The following is an 18,697-nucleotide window of genomic DNA, read 5'->3' on the forward strand; positions in this document are numbered from 1 at the left end:
TTTTTTCATTTGGAAGTCAGTTTGCTTGCGGTTGTTCTTAGCTACGAGTATGTTTCGTAGAAATAGCAGCAGTGTAAGAGTGTCTCTTTTCCAAAATTATGTAAGGCATTTTGTACCCCCGTCGTAACAAAAGAGGGGTGTTATAAGATTGATGTCAATGTGTGGTGTCTGTGGGATCATAACTCTCAAACAGACGGACCGATTTTCATGTGTTTTTTTTCATTTGGAAGTCAGTTTGCTTGCGGTAGTTCTTAGCTACGAGTGTGTTTGGTTGAAATAGCAACAGTGTAGGAGTATCAGGTCTTTTCCAAAATTATGTAAGGCATTTTGTACCCCCGTCGCAACAAAAGAGGGGTGTTTAAATAAGTTTGACGTCGATGTCTGTCTGTGTGTGTGTTTTTCTGTGGCATCATAGCTCTCGGTCTTCTCATACGGACCGATTTTGATGCGGTTTTTTTCATTTGAACTTCAGTAAGTTAATAATTTTCGTTAATCCAGCTCGCATATTGCTACAACGTTTAAAGTTTTCTGTTATGATGGAAAGATTTTCTGTCATAAAAGTCGTTATTATATAGGTAATTTCATGACCTTTGGGGGTTTCCCAAATTTTCAATTTTAACTTGTCTATAATATGAGTAAATGACTATGGTCTAAGTGACAAAACCCACCTATCTAAGTCAGTATTTAAATACAAAAATAACCCTATACTGCGCGGGGAACGACACACACTTGGCCGGTTTTATTAAATAAAGCATTTTGTTCCAACCTAAATAAATATAACTCTGTTACGTCAACTACAAACGACAGTTTTAAAAGTTTAAATCCAACAATAAGCTATCTAGGAAAGATGTCAAAGCAATTAAAATGAAAAATTGCATTGTCAACTGACCCGCGCGCGAAATGTTTAGCAACGGCGGCCATTTTGAATAGAGATAAACTATTTTGAATGAAAAATATCTGACGAGGTATTGTGGTGCGAAAGTCGGCTTTCACGGCGTTATTCAGAGGAAATCTAGCTTTTAAAATTACTTTTATCAGCAAAGCTGCCTCCATCATTACCATCAGCTTGTAAATATGCAATTTTAGGCGCAAGCCGTGTGCGAGCTGCTTCAGACCAGAAAAGGGGTTGATATTTTTGAAATAAAAATTGTTCATGTTTCGAGTTGTTTTGTAAAATCATTAGTATTCTATTCATCGTATATCAGTAGACTATTTGTTATTATATATAACAAACATGCGAAAATATAGATAGAAGGGTGAAATAGGGGTTGAAAGTTTACATTAATTTCCACACGGGTGAAGTCGCGGGCGTCCGCTATTTTTAATACAAATATATAAATACTATTTTGTATATTTACTACGAATATCAAGGCATTATAATGTTTATACTAAACATTTAATATCTCAACAAAGAATTGAAGATTTGTACCCACTTACTTGGGTCAAGCTTAAAGTTATGGTTCTGAAAAAAGTTCACAACGTTCTATTGTAGGATTTTCAGTTCGAGCTTTATCTTTTGAATGCGACGTTTTGACAGGCGAGGTAGTGAGAAAATAAGCTTTCAGGCAGATATCAAGAGGAAAACGAACTGTAGGTGGCTTTCTGTCTATATTGTTTTATACGAAATAGATTTTGTTGAAGGTTTGGAACACTCGTAACTTTAATTTTAAGCTTTCAACTTTACTTATGACCGTAATATCACAACATAATGATGTTGCAAAACTAGTTCTCTGATTAGGACTTTGCCTTTTGACATTGGTAGATAAGGAAATTAAACACATTTTTGATCATTTTGATTCAATTTAATGTATATTGTTATTTATAACAATTTACATTGTACAAGTTTTATGAAAATTTATTAAAATAACAATTAATAAATTTTCATAAAACAGAAATGGGACTAATCTGGAAGTATACTCTTCCCGTAGAATAGAAACGTAAATCGATTTTTTATGGCAGTGGTACAAATAAAGTAATATTGTATCAACACTTAAGTTCTAAAATAGGTCAAGAGAAGTACCGACGCTGGAGCAATTAAAATAAAATCGCATCGTTACTTGAAGCAGTGTCACTTGGCACCGGTCACTCGCTCACGAGATACGGTTTGTTGCATAAACAACTATATCGCTAATTAAGTTCATTTTTAACCCCCAACGCAAAAAGAGAGGTGTTTTAAGTTTGACGTGTCTTTCAATCTGCCTGTGACACTATAAATTTCGAACGGATGAAGCGAAGTATACCTCGTCTTCGCCGGCGAAGATTAGGTACGCTTCGCTTCATTTTATGGAGTTGCAAAGACGAGATCCGATAGATAAAGATAAAATCCTAATAGATTTTCTAAAGACAAGTAAGTTAATACTAGACTACAAGCTCTTGAACAAAAATTACATGTGAAATGACCCAACGTGAAAAATGCTTAGAAAGCTGTTACTATATCAGAAAATAACTCTGAGCACTATGCCGTCATTTCTGAGCGGTACAGGTGAGTAATCGAGTGTAGAGTATAAGGACTTGCGAACCTTATATTTCGACTCCTGCGCTGGAAAAATGTACGGCGTTTTCGGGTAAAGTATCTGTATCAATTAAAAGTTTGTTCTCACTTCCGGCACCACCATTTTAGTACGGCACTAGGATTTTCGACATTTATTTTTAATCTATTTTAACACTATAAAAAAGCCCTACAATTATAATTAGTCGTAATTCATCATTTGTATCTGAGAAATTCCATTCACTCGCGTACTCGCCACTGTACCGCTCAGAAATGGGGCCTAGTGTTCAGAGTTATTTTCTGATATAGTAACAGCCTTCTAAGCGTTATTCACGTTGGGTCTTTCACAGGTAATTTTTGTTCAAGATATTCTATACGGTTATGTATTGTAGATTTGTCTGTAGCAAAAGATTCTCAAGTCGAACATCCGAGAGCTATAAATCAAGAATTGAATGAACTGTGTGTTCGAGTGGATAACATTCGAACAGTGACAAAGTGCTAAGACGTACAAACTGTGTCAAAGTATTTTAAAGCCACAAAGGCGGTCCAACCCCGCCACTTGGAAATGGGACGCGGCTCGGGGCCGAGGGTTATATCTTATTTGCCCTCGCAAACGATTCGCCCCATCACCTTAGCTATCTTATGATAGTATGATAGTCTGTTATGGCAATCGCGAGAAAGTTTGTAGAATTAGCTAATAATCTGTTAGGTTGGTATCATCATTATCATTTTCAGACTATTTTAACGGTCCATTACAGCCAGGCCAGGCATCCCACCTTATATGGAGACGGGATATGGACTTTATACCCACCACGCTGTTCCAATGCGGGTTGGCGGGCTCAGTGTATAATATCAAACGACCACTATCAGATGTTATTGGTATAGATAGGGACTGACAGTGACAACTTAACGTACTCTCCGAGAAATGGGAGTGTATCACTGTCCACTACAAACTTCCTACCTGAGAATTTTAACTGGAAATTTCAGAATAAAACTCAGTATGTCATATATCGACTAGACCGGAACCCAGAGCCTCATAAGCTAACCAGTGGACCACCGAGGCAGTTGTAAGGAGAGTTACCGGTACCCAGTTATAGAGGCCCATCAGGCGCTGCTTCTGCCCTCACCCAAAGTCCCCGGTTACGCCGTAGAGATCCCATTATGGAATAAGGAGCTTACGGCACATACGCACGGCCCACCGAGATATCCCTTGGACGTGTGCTAAGCGGTATAAATCCTCATTCTTATACGCACTGCAAAGATAACTAACGCTAACTATGGGCCTTATTAGAAGGCTCAAAGTTACTCAGTGATGGAGTGAGCTGTTTGTACCACTGCTTGATCGAATCAGAAATGAGCATATCCACAAATGTACCAAAGTCACATCAAGCCGCGAAACGTGGCAAACAGTTCAGAGAGCCGATAGACTTTGAGGTCCTAAGATGCTGAAATGGTGATACCGAAGTTGAAAGCGCAGTGTTGGTCAGTCCTCTGGTAACAGGACGCTGGATGCTGGCGGCTAGAGACAGTGGACATGGTGATACGGAGACATGAATACATCATGGGCCTCTTGTAAGGATACAAGAGGCTCATGTCCAATTTTAAATTCACCGACCTTAGAATCTTAATACCTTCCACTGGGCCAAAAAGGCAGTTAGTACTACGAGGTACTACAGTACCTCGTATGGCATACTGCTAAAAGTATTGTATTCGATTTAAATTCAAACAATTTGGACAATTGATTTGATTTGATAGACCTGTTTATTCGTCGTAACAAGTAGGTCACTCCGCTCTTATATTAAAGTACAAAACGCCGACAAAGCGCGCAAGGTAGCGATTCTATTACAATTGGAAATAGGACGACACCTCGTTTCGGATCGGCTGTAGCGACTACCGGCCATGTTTAATGCCCCTAATCGCTCCACAAACCTCTAATGGAGACATTGTTAAGATTGCTAGTGCTGAATCGTTATGTAGTGTGGGTACTTTTGGAAGTCTTGGCTTTAGATGTCTGGTTTGAATGTTGATGGTCTGAGATCCGGTGGTAGCAATATTATGTTTTTAGCAGATGCTTTAAAAGTGGATTTAAAAATAAGAAAACCAATGTTGAACAAGGGTTATGATTTACAATGTTTGTCAGGACAATTTAAAGCGGGCTTGTGATTCCGGAAGCAGGTTTAAGGGATCCCTTCCGACTAGCCAACACTCACCATTCACCGTTCAAGTTAGTTTCCCCAAGTAATCCATGAAGGATTACGCAATAGGAGTTGTGGACGGCTCCAACGCTACGAGGATACTGAAGCCGCACGGAGAGCGCCTTATATCGCAATACGTTTCCGCACAATCGCTACCCCTCTCTAACTCCCAACTATTTACAGAAACAAGTCGCGCTACCTAACGTCAGCAACCAACACGAGATCGAGCGACGTTTTATTCATCTGAGACTACTACTTCCTATAATATATCCTCATCTGTTATTTAATAGTGATAAGGAATAAATGATAGATAATATTCACAGTGACATTGTAAATGCATGCCGTTTGTCATCACAACATGATAGTGTCATGCCGCTGTCATCACGACCTGTCAGTGTCGTGTCATATGCCGTCACGACATGATAGCGTCATGCCGTTGTCATCACAACCTGACAGTGTCGTGTCATATGCCGTCACGACATGATAGCGCCATGCCATTGTCATCACGACATGATAGAGTCATACCATTGTCATTACGAAATGACAGTGTCGTGTCGTATGCCGTCAGGACATGAGTGTGTCATGCTGTTTGCCGTCACAACATGATAGCGCCATGCCATTGTCATCACGACATGATAGAGTCATACCATTGTCATTACGAAATGACAGTGTCGTGTCGTATGCCGTCAGGACATGATAGTGTCATGCCGTTTGCCGTCACAACATGATAGCGTCATGCCGTTATCGACACGGCAGTTACAGTGAAGCTGTAATGAGTCCTCCAAATTCACATAAAAAAAGATTGTTAAGATATGTTTTATGTCTAACATCGTTATTCACTGTGTTTATGTATCTACAGGGTTTTGTTTGTTGAGTAAATGACATTTATTTTTACTGTTAAAATATTTTCTTTTCTAGAGAAAACAAAAACATGGTTTCCAATTAGGTAAAGAGACGAGTATTTTTTTATTCATGTTTTTTTTTATTTCAGTATCTTTAATATTGTGAAATCATGTGTTACTAAGACATTTATCATATTTTATTTATATAACACAGCCTTATAAATGTCTCATTGGTTCAGTGGTTAGTCTATGCGGCTGTGAGTCACGAGGTCCTGAAATTCTCGATGAAAATTCCAATGAAATTCTCAATGAAAATTCCAATGAAATTCTCAATGAAAATTCCAATGAAATTCTCAATGAAAATTCCAATGAAATTCTCAATGAAAATTCCAATGAAATTCTCAATGAAAATTCCAATGAAATTCTCAATGAAAGTTCTTAGTCCGGAGTAGGGAAGTTGTATTGCCTAGAGAGTTATACAGTTTGATTATGATCGCTAAATAGTCAACATTATGCCGAGCCCGTCAACCCGCTCTGTGACTGCGTGGTGGGCTTAAACTCCGTATCCCCTCTTCCATAGAAAGGGGATCCCTTAGTGGGTCGTTAGAACAGAACAGGAATGATTTTTTGACCAAATGAAGGAACCTTTTTGATAAAACAAATCTCATTTCTAAAGAAATTAAGCTACAAAAGAGCTCGAGTCTACAGTTGTGATAGCCCAGTGTACATGACTTCTGCCTCCGATTCCGGAGGGTGTGGGTTCGAATCCAGTCCGGGTCATCCACCCAACTTTCTAGTTGTGTGCATTTTAAGAAATTAAATATCACGTGTCTCAAACGGTGAAGGAAAAACATCGTGAGAAAACCTGCATACCAGACAATTTTCTTAATTCTCTGCGTGTGTGAAGTCTGCCAATCCGCATTAGGCCAGCGTGGTGGACTATTGGCTTAACCCCTCATATTGTGAGAGGAGACTCGAGCTCTTTCAAAGATATCTATACTAATAATATATCTATACTAAAGTTATGAGTTTGTTTGTTTGATTGAACGCGCTAATGTCAGGTACTACTGGTCCGATTTGAGAAATTCTTTCAGTATTAGATAGCCCATTTATCGAGGAAGGCTATAGGCTATATTATCCCGGTATTCTAACGGGAACGGGAACCACGCGGGTGAATCCGCGCGGCGTCAGGTAGTCTTTTTATATTTCCTTTGGAATATTATAAGTATATCAGTTAGTCTAATAATAAATTGCCTCAGGGCTTGGAGTACGAGTATCAAGTATGTAATCAATATTGTCCCTGTTTTTCCGCCAATTATTATTGTAATACGATAATCCAATAGATAGTAACCAATAGATTTTTCTATTCTACGTTCATTACGTTCATTAAGACTTGGCCTCTCTAGATCTGCAGCAAGTTATATATTAGAACGGTAGTATCCAAAGTTGCTCTACTAGAATCTTACCAAATTTGGCTAGGCAGGGAGAACAACCAGAGCGGAGAAGGGGAGTGTTGATCGATTGTCAAGGAATTCGTTAACCCTACATCCCATAGTCACAAGTCCAGGACTCTACTCGGAGTTTTTCTCTTTACCACAAGAGATTACTTAACCGTTAGTAAGTTACGCAAAAATTGTGTAAGACGGAATAGAAATGATGACAGTTTTTTGTTACTCTATGTTTGTTACTCTGTCACGCCTCGACTACTGAACCGAATTAGCTGAAATTTGGTATTGAGATAAATTATAGCCTGGATTAACATACATGCTACTTTTGATCCCGGAAAAATCAATGGTTCCCGTGGGATTTTTGAAAAACTAAATTCCACGCGGACGAAGTTGTTTTATAAAATCTGAATTGTTGATCGAACTAGATGCTATAGTAGACCACTTGGATGAAAACACGATATCTGGACAATCTAGACGTTGCATAACTTTGGATATGCGATTTTGGCGCAATGCCATTCCGCTAACAAACAATGTTCCAATAATGCCTAATGAAAACCAGCAACTGAAAGTTTAGAACCGATTTCTCGTATGTAATAAGAGTTTTTATGCAAGTTAGTTTTAGTTTTCAATTTGAGTAGTTTTCCGCCTTATTGAAGGTCAATGTTTGAGATTCTCACGCCCAATACTTTACAAGCCTTGGCGGACATACTGTTCTAACTTTGGTGAATTCATGAAAACGCTATCACGATTGGCTCGATTTTATTGTCAAACTATTCAGGGACCTACTAAAATATGGAAACCAAATTTTCACCCAAATCTGTACGGCTATTTTAGAAAAAAATTAACCCACTTATGTACCTATCTATAGAAGAAATATACAAATAAAGATGCCATGCTATCACTATTTTAAATTTCAACATAAATATATATTTTTTTAATCTTTTACAAGTTAGCCCTTGACTACAATCTCACCTGATGGTCAGTTATGATGCAGTCTAAGATGGAAGCGGTCTAACTTGTTATGAGGCGGATGAAAATCCGCACCCCTTACGGTTATACCGGTCTACACGACATTATACCGGAACGCTAAATCTTACTAACTTAACTAGCCACGGCCGAAGCCTCCCACCAGCCAGACCTGGACCAATCAAGAAAACCTCAATCGACCCAGCCAGGGATCGAGCCCGGGACCTCCGTATGGTAAATCTACCGCGTATACCACTGTGCCACGGAGGCCGTCAAATATAAATAAATATAGCAATAAAATATCTCCAATATTATTGACATTACTATATCAAACTGCAAAACTTTAGTTTGTTTAATGGCATTCTCGACGGATTCTCTATTTGTTGGGAGTTTTCAATTACATTTAACAATCGTGGGCTATTTAAAAATACTATATTTTTAAATAAGGTTTTGATTTTTCAAAAATTGACACAAACAAGTTGATATTAATAACTTTACAATAAAAGGAGATGGCCCATTTCAGGTCCAGTCTTGTACCCCGTATCATTAAAATTTAACAAATACAAAGATCTTATTAAAATGAATAAATGTAACTAAATAAGAATAAATAAATAAAATTAAACCCAAGTTTTTGAGTTTTATCAAGATGGCGCTCTTAAAGCAACTATGACATGACAATTGACAGCAAACGTCAAATCGATTACTGCATTGAAAACGTCATCAATCCGCCATTATTACCCTTATTAGTGTTGCATTTCTTGGGAGATAATGAATATTATTTCGAAAGAATTAAAGTAAAATCGTTGATTTGTATAATCAAAAATAGTTAAAAAAAAAACATTTTCTTTTATTTCCGCCAGGGTACAATGACTGGACCTGGGCTCCATAAAATTTGGTTCATCTCCTTTATATGCTACACTATCCAGTCCAGGAATTTATTAGGACGCGAATAAAACAGGAGCCAGAATCTAGCAACACATAAATAAATATCAAACACAACCAAAACGAAAGTAAAATAAGCCGTAAACTCTGATTTTCAGCAGTTTTCCCGCAGTTTTAATTTTCAGTTCGGAGTTTTCTTTTGCGTTTTCACTCGTGAACAGTAATGCGGTAAAGTCGAGAGGCTGAAACGTAACCGAGAGCTTGTTCTTTACCCCGTCGAGGGGTCAGAATACTTATAGCTGCTGCATACTTTCTACTGTAACTACTACGGTGGCACATTTCGCGTTTAAGTACGAAACAAGTAGGGAACAGTTTACTAGCATAGACTAAGCACTGTGTGTATGTTTAGACATACACTGGAGCGAATACAACCTCCAAATTAGGCTGTTAGAAAGTTTATTGTTACACGTCAGGTGAATCGTCACTTTTTTCTTCTCTCATTTATTTATTTCTCTTTTTTTTTAATTTTTAAACAATGTCAATATAAATATAAAATACAAAACACTATTAAAAATTTATAAAAAAAATCAACCCTCCCGCTGCGGGACATTTGAGTGCCCAAGCAACCGGTGGTCAGGGCTCCAGAGTGAGGAACCTCCTCACAATACGCGCCGTCTCAAGAGTCACTGCCTTTTGTATACGACTCTTGATCCAACAGTTAAGCGAAAGCTTAAGGTGTTGGTCGAAGCTTTTAGCTATAAGACCATTGATGAAACAACTATTGGAACAATAATAGTTGACTCAACATTCCACATGGCGGTAATCTTTTCGTAATCGCCACTGATTATTATGGTTATATAGAATAATAAAAAAATACTACCGACTTCAAAATTATAAAAATGTTTTTACTAAACTAAAAAGCGAAAAAAAAAAACATCGTACCTTCTCAGTTTGCTCAGTACGATCAGTTTGGAGGCGTTAACAAGGTAGTGCTGTGTTAAAGTTTTAAATCTTTATGATTTTAACGGCATGAATTAATAATATTGTACAACAGGTCGATAAGGATACTAAAGTTAAAATATTTTGAAAATTGCCCCTTTGGTTTGAAAAAATTGAGCTTTTATTTCTTCTAGGTAGCAAGCTTCATATCCTATCCCAATTAAGTAGGGAGGCCAAGTACTGGACTGGGCTGTAAAATTAGCTATGATGATATGTTATATGCGACTGTCTCAGATAGGCCAGCGTGTCACGGTAGCGGTGTTTATGTTGAGCAATCCGTAGGTGACTCACCGGATATGTTGATCTTGGCGTCATCGTAGTACTCCACGGCGTGGTCGTCCTCCTCCTCGGGCGCGAGCGGCTCGTGCGTGTCGCGGCGGTGCGTCGCGTTGCTCGCCGCGACAGTCGCGGGCTGGTCGCGCGTGTCGCGGCGGTGGGTCGCGTTGGGCGCCGCGCTCACCACCAGCGCGCACACCACCAGCGCGGCCACTTCCATGCCGACATCACCGCGCCACGGCGACGACACTCCGACGCGCTGCGGGAAATATTTATTTTTTAGGCACAGATCAATCAATAATAGGCAGGCTTCTTTTATCCCGAAAAAAAAATTCAGTTTTTCACATACCCCACGTAAGTGAAAAACTGAATTTTCTGAAACTTAAAATCTTAACTAAAACAACTACATCATTTAAAATCAGATTCGATATAGAAAAATATAACTTAGTCACGCTACGGATTTTTTCAAAACTAGTTAATTTACTCGTAGTTTTAGATAGTGGTAGGAGGTGTATCTCGCATTTGTCCATTATAGTTTTATCTATACTAATATTATAAAGAGAATTTTTTGTTTGAGTGGGCACCGAAACTACTGAACCGATTTGAAAAATTCTTTCACTGTTGGAAAGATACACTATCCCAGGGTGCTATAGACTTGATGTTTGATCCACGTATTCTTACGGGAACGGGAACCACGCGTGTGAGAGTTATTTTTATTGAGTGCTTTCTCGTGCAAGATATCTCGCTATAGTGAAACACGAACATAAAATAAAAACATTTCTAATTCCACAAATGTTCAGCTCAACAGGTGGATATAAACTAAAAGTGTTTCACACTGCGGCTAATTTAAATCACAACAATGGAAATATTTTATTTCAGTGCCGTATAACTAGGCTTTGCACAATGGAGGTGTATTCTGAGTTAAGTGGAAGGTTTTGCTTTTATTATGTCTCATGTTGTGTTTTATCTCATCTATGTCTTAGTCTGAGTTAGAAACGACCTTCATCCAACTGTTTATTGGGTGGATGTTTTTTATTATGTATTTTATTTATTATTTATGTATATTGTATATATATGTGTATATTATGTATTATATAAACATTATTAATTACTAGCGGACGCCCGCGACTTCATCCGCGTGGAATTCAGTTTTTCACAAATCCCTCGGGAAACATGGATTTTTTCCGGAATGAAAAGTAGCCTATGTGTTAATCCAGAGTAAAATCTAAATTCTATTCCAAATTTCAGCGAAATCGCTTCAGTAGCCGCACTTTCACACAAACTTTCGCTTTTATAATATTAGTGATTATATCTGTAGAGATAGTTTTTTAACCGACTTCCAAAAAGGAGGAGGTTCTACGTTCGGCTGTATGTATGTTTTTTTTTTTTTTTTTTTTTTTTTTTTTTTTTTTTTTTTTTTTTTTTTTTTTTTTTTATGTATGTCCAGCGATAACTCCGTCATTTGTGGACCGATTTTGAAAATTCTTTTTTTGTTGTGAAGGGTTTAATTCCAGGGTGGTTCCATTTTTTTCATGTCAGGATCTGATGATGGCATCCTGGAGAAATCGAGGGGAACTTTTGAAAATCGTAGAGACGGCTAGTGCGTTTGTTAGTGTTTCCATAAGGTATTTTAAACCACTACAATTTTGTGAAGGTCTGGAGTTGGTCTGATGATGTAGCCGATACACAGACGATGGAACTCGTCAACGATTTACAGCAGGTACCTTTTGTTTGGGCTTAATTTATTTGTATTTATGAGAACTTTCCACCTAGATGGGTTGTGACTGTATTAAGGGTCTGATGATGAAGACGAAGGACAGTGAAGAGAACTCCTCGACGGTTCACAGTAGCTACCTTGTGTTTGGACTTGATAAATTTGTATTGATGAGAACTTTCCACCTGAATAGGTTATGACTGTATTAGAGGTCTGGTGATGAAGATGAAGGAGAGTAAAGGGAACTCCTCGACAGTTCACAGTAGCTACCTTGTGTTTGGACTTGATAAATTTTATATTGATGAGAACTTTTCCACCCATATGGATTGTGACTGCATAGGGGGTCTGGTGATGAAGACGGAGGACAGTCAGTTCACACTCAGTAGGTGTGCTAACACTAAAAATTAAAAAATAAAAATTTTAATAAAAAAAATTCAACCGACTTCCAACTCAAAAATTAACCTAAACTAAAAAGCAAAAAATAACATCTTACCTATGTGCTACCTTCTGATCAATTTGAAGGCGGTGCCAATCCAGTGTCATGTTTTAATTAAAGCTGTTTCTGAAAGAACCACAGAAATTGCGTAATTTAAACGGCTTGAATTAAAACATCACTGGCTTGGCACCGCCTTCAAACTGATCAGAAGGTAGCACATAGGTAAGATGTTATTTTTTGCTTTTTAGTTTAGGTTAATTTTTGAGTTGGAAGTCGGTTGAATTTTTTTTATTAAAATTTTTATAGAGTATTTATGTTAATGCGACTGCCCGTAAATTTATATGACCCTTCAAGTTAGGTAACCTGGAAGAAATCACTATTAGTGATAAGGTCGAATCTTGCACTGCATATTATCTTAGTTCTATGATTTTGTATGTTTATTGTATGTCCGTTTGTTGCAATAAAGTTATATAAATAAATAAAAGTGCTAAGAAATGAAATGAAATGAAAATTAAATGAAATGAAGTGGATGGTATTAATGAATAAATTAATAAAATCTTTGCTTATTTTCATTTGCGTGTACGTACAAAGATTAATATCACACGAATGGTTGTGTCAACGGCGCGAACAAATTGCCGGCAAACTATCGGTGTTAATTACTGTTAACACTAATTTAATTATACTATGAGTAGTATTTAATATAAAGTTAAATGACATTTTTAGTCAACCAGGAAAAATAACATGGTCAGTATAAGAATATCTGGGGTACGGCAGTGCCCCCGCAAGTCGAGCAAAAAAAAAGGGGCACGGCCGTACTATACTTTTCTCGAAGCAACTCAAGCCATTTTCGACCCCCTGTAACTTCGTTGTGGATGAAATCAGAATTCTGATTTCATCCACAACGAAGCAGCAGGCATTGTACAGACACGGTATATTTCAAATTTCATTAGATTTGAACATATCAATATTAAAAATCTTTAAAATTTTAAATAAATAGATTGACTTGGCCATCGCATATTACTCGTATGTCACAACTAACACATATTTATATTTAGGTTTATTATATGTTAGGTTAGCTAATTACGTAATAACTTGAAACAGAAAATCCCTTAATTACGGACAGAATAAGGACTTGGTATTACATGGATCTCACAACTTTTTGCGGTAGAATAACTGATTGCGAGAATTGTTAGATTTTACAAGTGTTGTTTTTTATTGCATTTTGTTTTTATTTAACAACAAGTTATATTAACGGCAATCTCACCAGCCCCCCCAGCCAAGTGGCACGTCGATTCTCTTTCTACGATCGCTAACGCTTCGAAAACTAGAAAGATGTATGAGAATGACATTTGCTATCGACAGGTCACGTGATCAAGATCTGTTATTCCCATATGTTTTTCTAGTTTTCGAAGAGTTTTGGTAGAAAGAGAATCGACATGCCACTTGGCTAGGGGGGCTGTTAGACGTCCTTATCAATTACTTGATACCAACTTAGGTAGGTACTTTCTATTAACTTTGATTATAATCATCAATATCAGCCTATTTTAACGGCCTGAGGGGATATGGAGCTTAGACCCACCACGCTGTTCCAATGCGGGTTGTCGGGTTTAAGGTGATAATGATTCTTAACGATCGCTATCAGAATGTTAATGATAATGACAGGGACTATTCGAGGTAAGGGGGTGTAACACCACCAATTTCCCAACTCCAGGCAAACACTTTTAACTGAATTTTTTTTAGAAGGAAAAAATTCAGCATCTCATAGCCTGACCCTGGATTCCAACCTAAGACGTCGTGATCCTAAACTAACCACTGGACCAACGAGTTAAGCCTATAAGATACTTGCTATCAAGTTTGATATTTACTGTCAACTTTGATACTTGCTATCAACTTAGGTACTTGCTATCAATTTAAATACTTGCTATAAACTTAGATACTTCCTATAAGCTTCGATACTTGCTATCAATTTAGATACTTGCTATAAACTTAGATACTTCCTATAAGCTTCGATACTTGCTATCAATTTAGATACTTGCTCTAAACTTAGATACTTCCTATAAGCCTCGATACTTGCTATCAATTTAGATACTTGCTCTAAACTTAGATACTTCCTATAAGCCTCGATACTTGCTATCAATTTAGATACTTTCTCTAAACTTAGATACTTCCTATAAGCCTCGATACTTGCTATCAATTTAGATACTTTCTCTAAACTTAGATACTTCCTATAAGCCTCGATACTTGCTATCAATTTAGATACTTGCTATAAACTTAGATACGTCCTAAAAGCTTCGATACTTGCTATCAATTTAGATACTTCCTATAAGCTTCGATACTTGCTATCAATTTAGATACTTGCTATAAACTTAGTTACTTGCTATAAACTTAGATACTTGCAATAAACTTGCTTATTCTATTAACTCATCCCTCCCACCAGCCAAACGTGGACTAATTAAGAAAATCTCAATCGGCCCAGCCGGGGATCGAACCCAGGATCTCCGCCTTGTAAATCCACCGCGCATACCACTGCGCCACGGAGGTCGTAAACCGCTCTGGTTAGCAGTTGTGCCAAAGAGGTCGAGAAAATTATTAAAAATGTAGGTGGTTTCAAAATATAGAGTTGTTTCTTTGCCAACCATTTTAATTCAAAACTAAATTGTAGTAATAAATTTCAAGGCTGGTTAGCTCAAGGCTTCACATTGAAGACCTTGTAATAAACGCTACTATTTAGTAGTAAAAGTTACTAACTAGGTAATGAGGTACTATCAAAGTAATTTCGGCCACGGTTTTCATCAGATAAGCCATCTTAACTAAAGGGGAATGCCCATCGACCTATACAACGTCGGCCCAGGGAACCCAGGTATACCCCCGTATGAAAGTATATGGACATGATAGTATGATGTATAAATAAGGATCTGGTTAATTAATTGGCGGTTTCTTCTCAGCAGAACCTGCCTTCCGAACCGGTGGTAGAATCTTTAGAAATAGTCAACTGTCGTGTCAAAAGTGTTTGTAAACTGAGCCTACTTGAAATAAATGATGTTTGATTTGATTTTTATTTGATTTTTGGCTTAATAAAAGTATGTTTCTTGAATAAAAATACATTGTTTTTATCACTCTTCTAGGGCAAAATGTTCGCCGGTAAACCAAAGCGGCGAAGTAACATTTGAAGCCTTATTATTTATTTTTGTATTATTTTTTCTGTTACCAACAAGCTTAACAAACAAAAAAACTAACAAACCAATCAAAAGTCTTAAAAAAATATCGTAAAACGCAGGCATGCGTAGCATGGTCAATAATCTTAGCTTGTCTCCGTTGTAGAAAAATTAAAATTAATTCAACTTCAACACAAAACGTTGTAGCAAACATTTTTGATAAAGTTATGATTTCATTATTGAAGTAGAATTATAAAGATTTTTTTAGACATAAGTAAACTGCCGGGCGGTTAGGGTAGACCTGGGCCGGGGATGGGTTGCGGAAGATTAATTTTTTGTTCCTGGAACTCATGCATCAGGCGAGGCGATGGAATTTTGCTGGGTTTTAGTGGGTGTTCTGGCTGACTCGCAGCCGATGAGTCCCACATACTCCCTCGGAAATAGTGCCAGCGTATGCCGCTATATTTCCGAGGGAGATGCGTAAAAGCATTTCCCAGCGTAAAAAAAAAGAAAAAAAAAGGCCTGGGCATTCCCTTTTTAGTGCACACCACAACCACCACCACCACCACCACCACCACCACATCGCACAGCAGGCGGCAGTTTAAAGTTTTAATGAAACTGAATACTATTAACGAAAATAAACGAGGTTAATGGAAAAACAGTGGCATGTGTAAACTGTTTGGTGGAGAGTGGGGTGATTCTGGACCAGGGGCGATGGGTCCTTATAACACGATTCCTATCGGGGTTACCTTTTAAAAATCCATACATTCATATCCATTACTAGCGCACGCCCGCGACTCCGGCCGCGTAAAAATCGCGTAATCGGTGTAAGCTTTAATTGTATGTGACGATTTTTATAGGAAATAGTGGACGCCCGCGACTTCACCCGCGTGGAATTCAGTTTTCACAAATCCCGCGGGAACCGTGGATTTTTCCGGGGTGAAAAACAGTCTATGTGTTAATCCAGAGTAAAATCTATTTCCATTCCAAATTTCAGCCAAATCGTTTCAGTAGCCGCAGCGTAAAAGAGGAACAAACATACTTACACACAGACTTTCGTTATTTTTGCACAGATAACGAAGTACGCACACCAGCGTTTGTTTTTTTAAACAAATGCACCAAAAACAGCCAGTAAGTATTATTAATAAACTAAATTAATATTTTTGTGTTTCTGATACAGGTTGACATTTATTGTCAAAATTATTAAAATTAAAAAATTAAATGTTTTTTTATTATATTTTATCTCAATAAACTTCTCCGCGCAACTAAAAAGCAGTAGGTACATAATATTCATATCTATAAGAACGTAGACGTACGTATGTGAAACTAGCTTGGTCATTCAGACTAAATAATAAAAATTTTAATAAAAAAATACAACCGACTTCAAAACCTAAAAACGTACCCACTAAACTAAAAGGTGAAAAATAACATCATAATATGTTCTACCTGCTGATCAGTATGAAGGCGGTGCTAAGCCGGTGATGTATTAATTCAAGCCATGTGAGAATATCTTATAGATTTAGATTTTGCAGACAGTATTGTTTCTTGTGGCTTGTCAGAAATGGCTTAAATTAAGACAACACAGGCTAAGCACCGCCTTCATACTGATCAGCAGGTAGAACATATTATGATGTTATTTTTCACCTTTTAGTTTAGTGGGTACGTCTTTAGGTTTTGAAGTCGGTTGTATTTTTTTATTAAAATTTTTATTATTTTTCCATTTTTAGTGTAAAATTTCATCTCAAACGAATATATCAGACCCCTAAGACAGTCACAACCCATCTTGGTACAAAATTCTTAGCAATACAAATTAATCAAGCCCAAGCACAAGGTAGCTACCGTAAACCGTTAAGGGGTTCCCATAATTGACCTTGGTCTTCATCATCAGACCCCTAATAACAGACACAACTCATCCATGTAGAAAGTGTTCAGCAATACGAATAAATCAAGGCCAAACACAAGGTAGTTACTGTAAACTGTTAAGGAGTTCCCTTAATTGTCCTTGGTCTTCATCACCAAACCCTTAAATGACAGTCACAACTTACCTATGTGGAAAGTTCTCATTAATACAAATTAATCAAGCCCAAACACAAGGTAACTGATGTAAATTGCCGAGGAGTTCCCTCGTTTGTTTTATGGCTCCATCATCAGATCGATTTTAAAACTTCATGAAAATGTAGTGCTTAAAAATACTAAATGGAAAAGTTTATGAACACACTAGACACCCATATAATTTTCGAACTTTCGAAAATTTCTCCAGGATTCCATCATCAGATCTTGACATGATGGCAATGGGACCAAATGGGGACTATACCGTTTCAAACAAAAAAAGAATTTTTTAAATCGGTCCAGGCGTCTTTGAGTAATCGGTGTACATACATAAAAAAAAAAAAAAAATACCGACCGAATTGAGAACCTCCTCCTTTTTGAAGTCGGTTAAAAATACATGATCGGGTAACCTACTAGAAAATTTCAGCCTTCGCTACTGCTCTGGACACATATTGGTTCTGTCCAGTTTACTGCTGCTACAACATTTGCTCGGACCGTGGTTGTTTACTATCTAGGGAGCGTAACTCGTATATTTGTTTTGCGAAATACAGAAATCTTGTTAATTCAAACCGGAGCTTGAAAGCGTTAATTTAAAGTGCACTAGATAGTTTATTTTTCAGTTTTTCGCAACAAATGCTTTCTAACAGACTTCATAAAGGGTGTGGGTTCGAATCCGATCCGGGGCATGCACCTCCAACTTTTGAATTATATGCATTTTAAGAAATTAAATATCATGTGTCTCAAACGGTGAAGACAAACATCCTGAGGTTACCTGTATACCTGAGAATTTTCTTAATTCTCTGCGTGTGTGTAGTATGTCAATCCGCATTGGACCAGCGTGGTGGGCTATTGGCCTAACCCCTCTCATTCTGAAAGGAGACTCGAGCTCAGCAGTGAGCCGAATATGGGTTAATAATAACATATGTTTACTCTATCAATGCGTTAGGACGAAAAAGATGGGACTATGGAACTACTCCGACGCCAATGGTCGACACTTTGTCTATTTCTCATCACGAAATAAGTCGTTGGTCGCATGCTAGACCTACTGGCCATTAACATTGAGTGACCCGTATGTTAGTTTGCCCTCTATTAGTACGATAAAATAAAATCCCAGCTCTAAAAAGCTGATAAAATAAATTCTCGATGCTCAATTCCTTAGACTATGTAAATTCGGCTTAATTTACACAATGGTAATTTTCTTTAGTTTTGTGAAAGAATAATAAATGGGTTTTAAAAATGACGGAGAC

General features: G+C 37.5%; 1 protein-coding gene across 2 annotated transcripts in view; it reads right to left on the bottom strand.

Annotated features, from left to right (window-relative positions):
* Nucleotides 1-18,697, bottom strand: part of LOC112052644 (uncharacterized) — a 58,921-nt gene that overhangs the window by 25,529 nt on the left and 14,695 nt on the right. For both annotated transcript variants that reach the window (XM_052884527.1, XM_052884529.1), the window contains exon 7: nt 10,112-10,355. In XM_052884527.1, coding sequence (XP_052740487.1) covers nt 10,112-10,316 — 205 coding nt within the window. In that variant the 5' untranslated portion in view covers nt 10,317-10,355. The remainder of the gene's footprint in view (nt 1-10,111; nt 10,356-18,697) is intronic.

This window comes from Bicyclus anynana, chromosome 12 (genome assembly GCF_947172395.1).
Source record: "Bicyclus anynana chromosome 12, ilBicAnyn1.1, whole genome shotgun sequence".
Classification (NCBI taxonomy): Eukaryota; Metazoa; Arthropoda; class Insecta; order Lepidoptera; family Nymphalidae; genus Bicyclus; species Bicyclus anynana.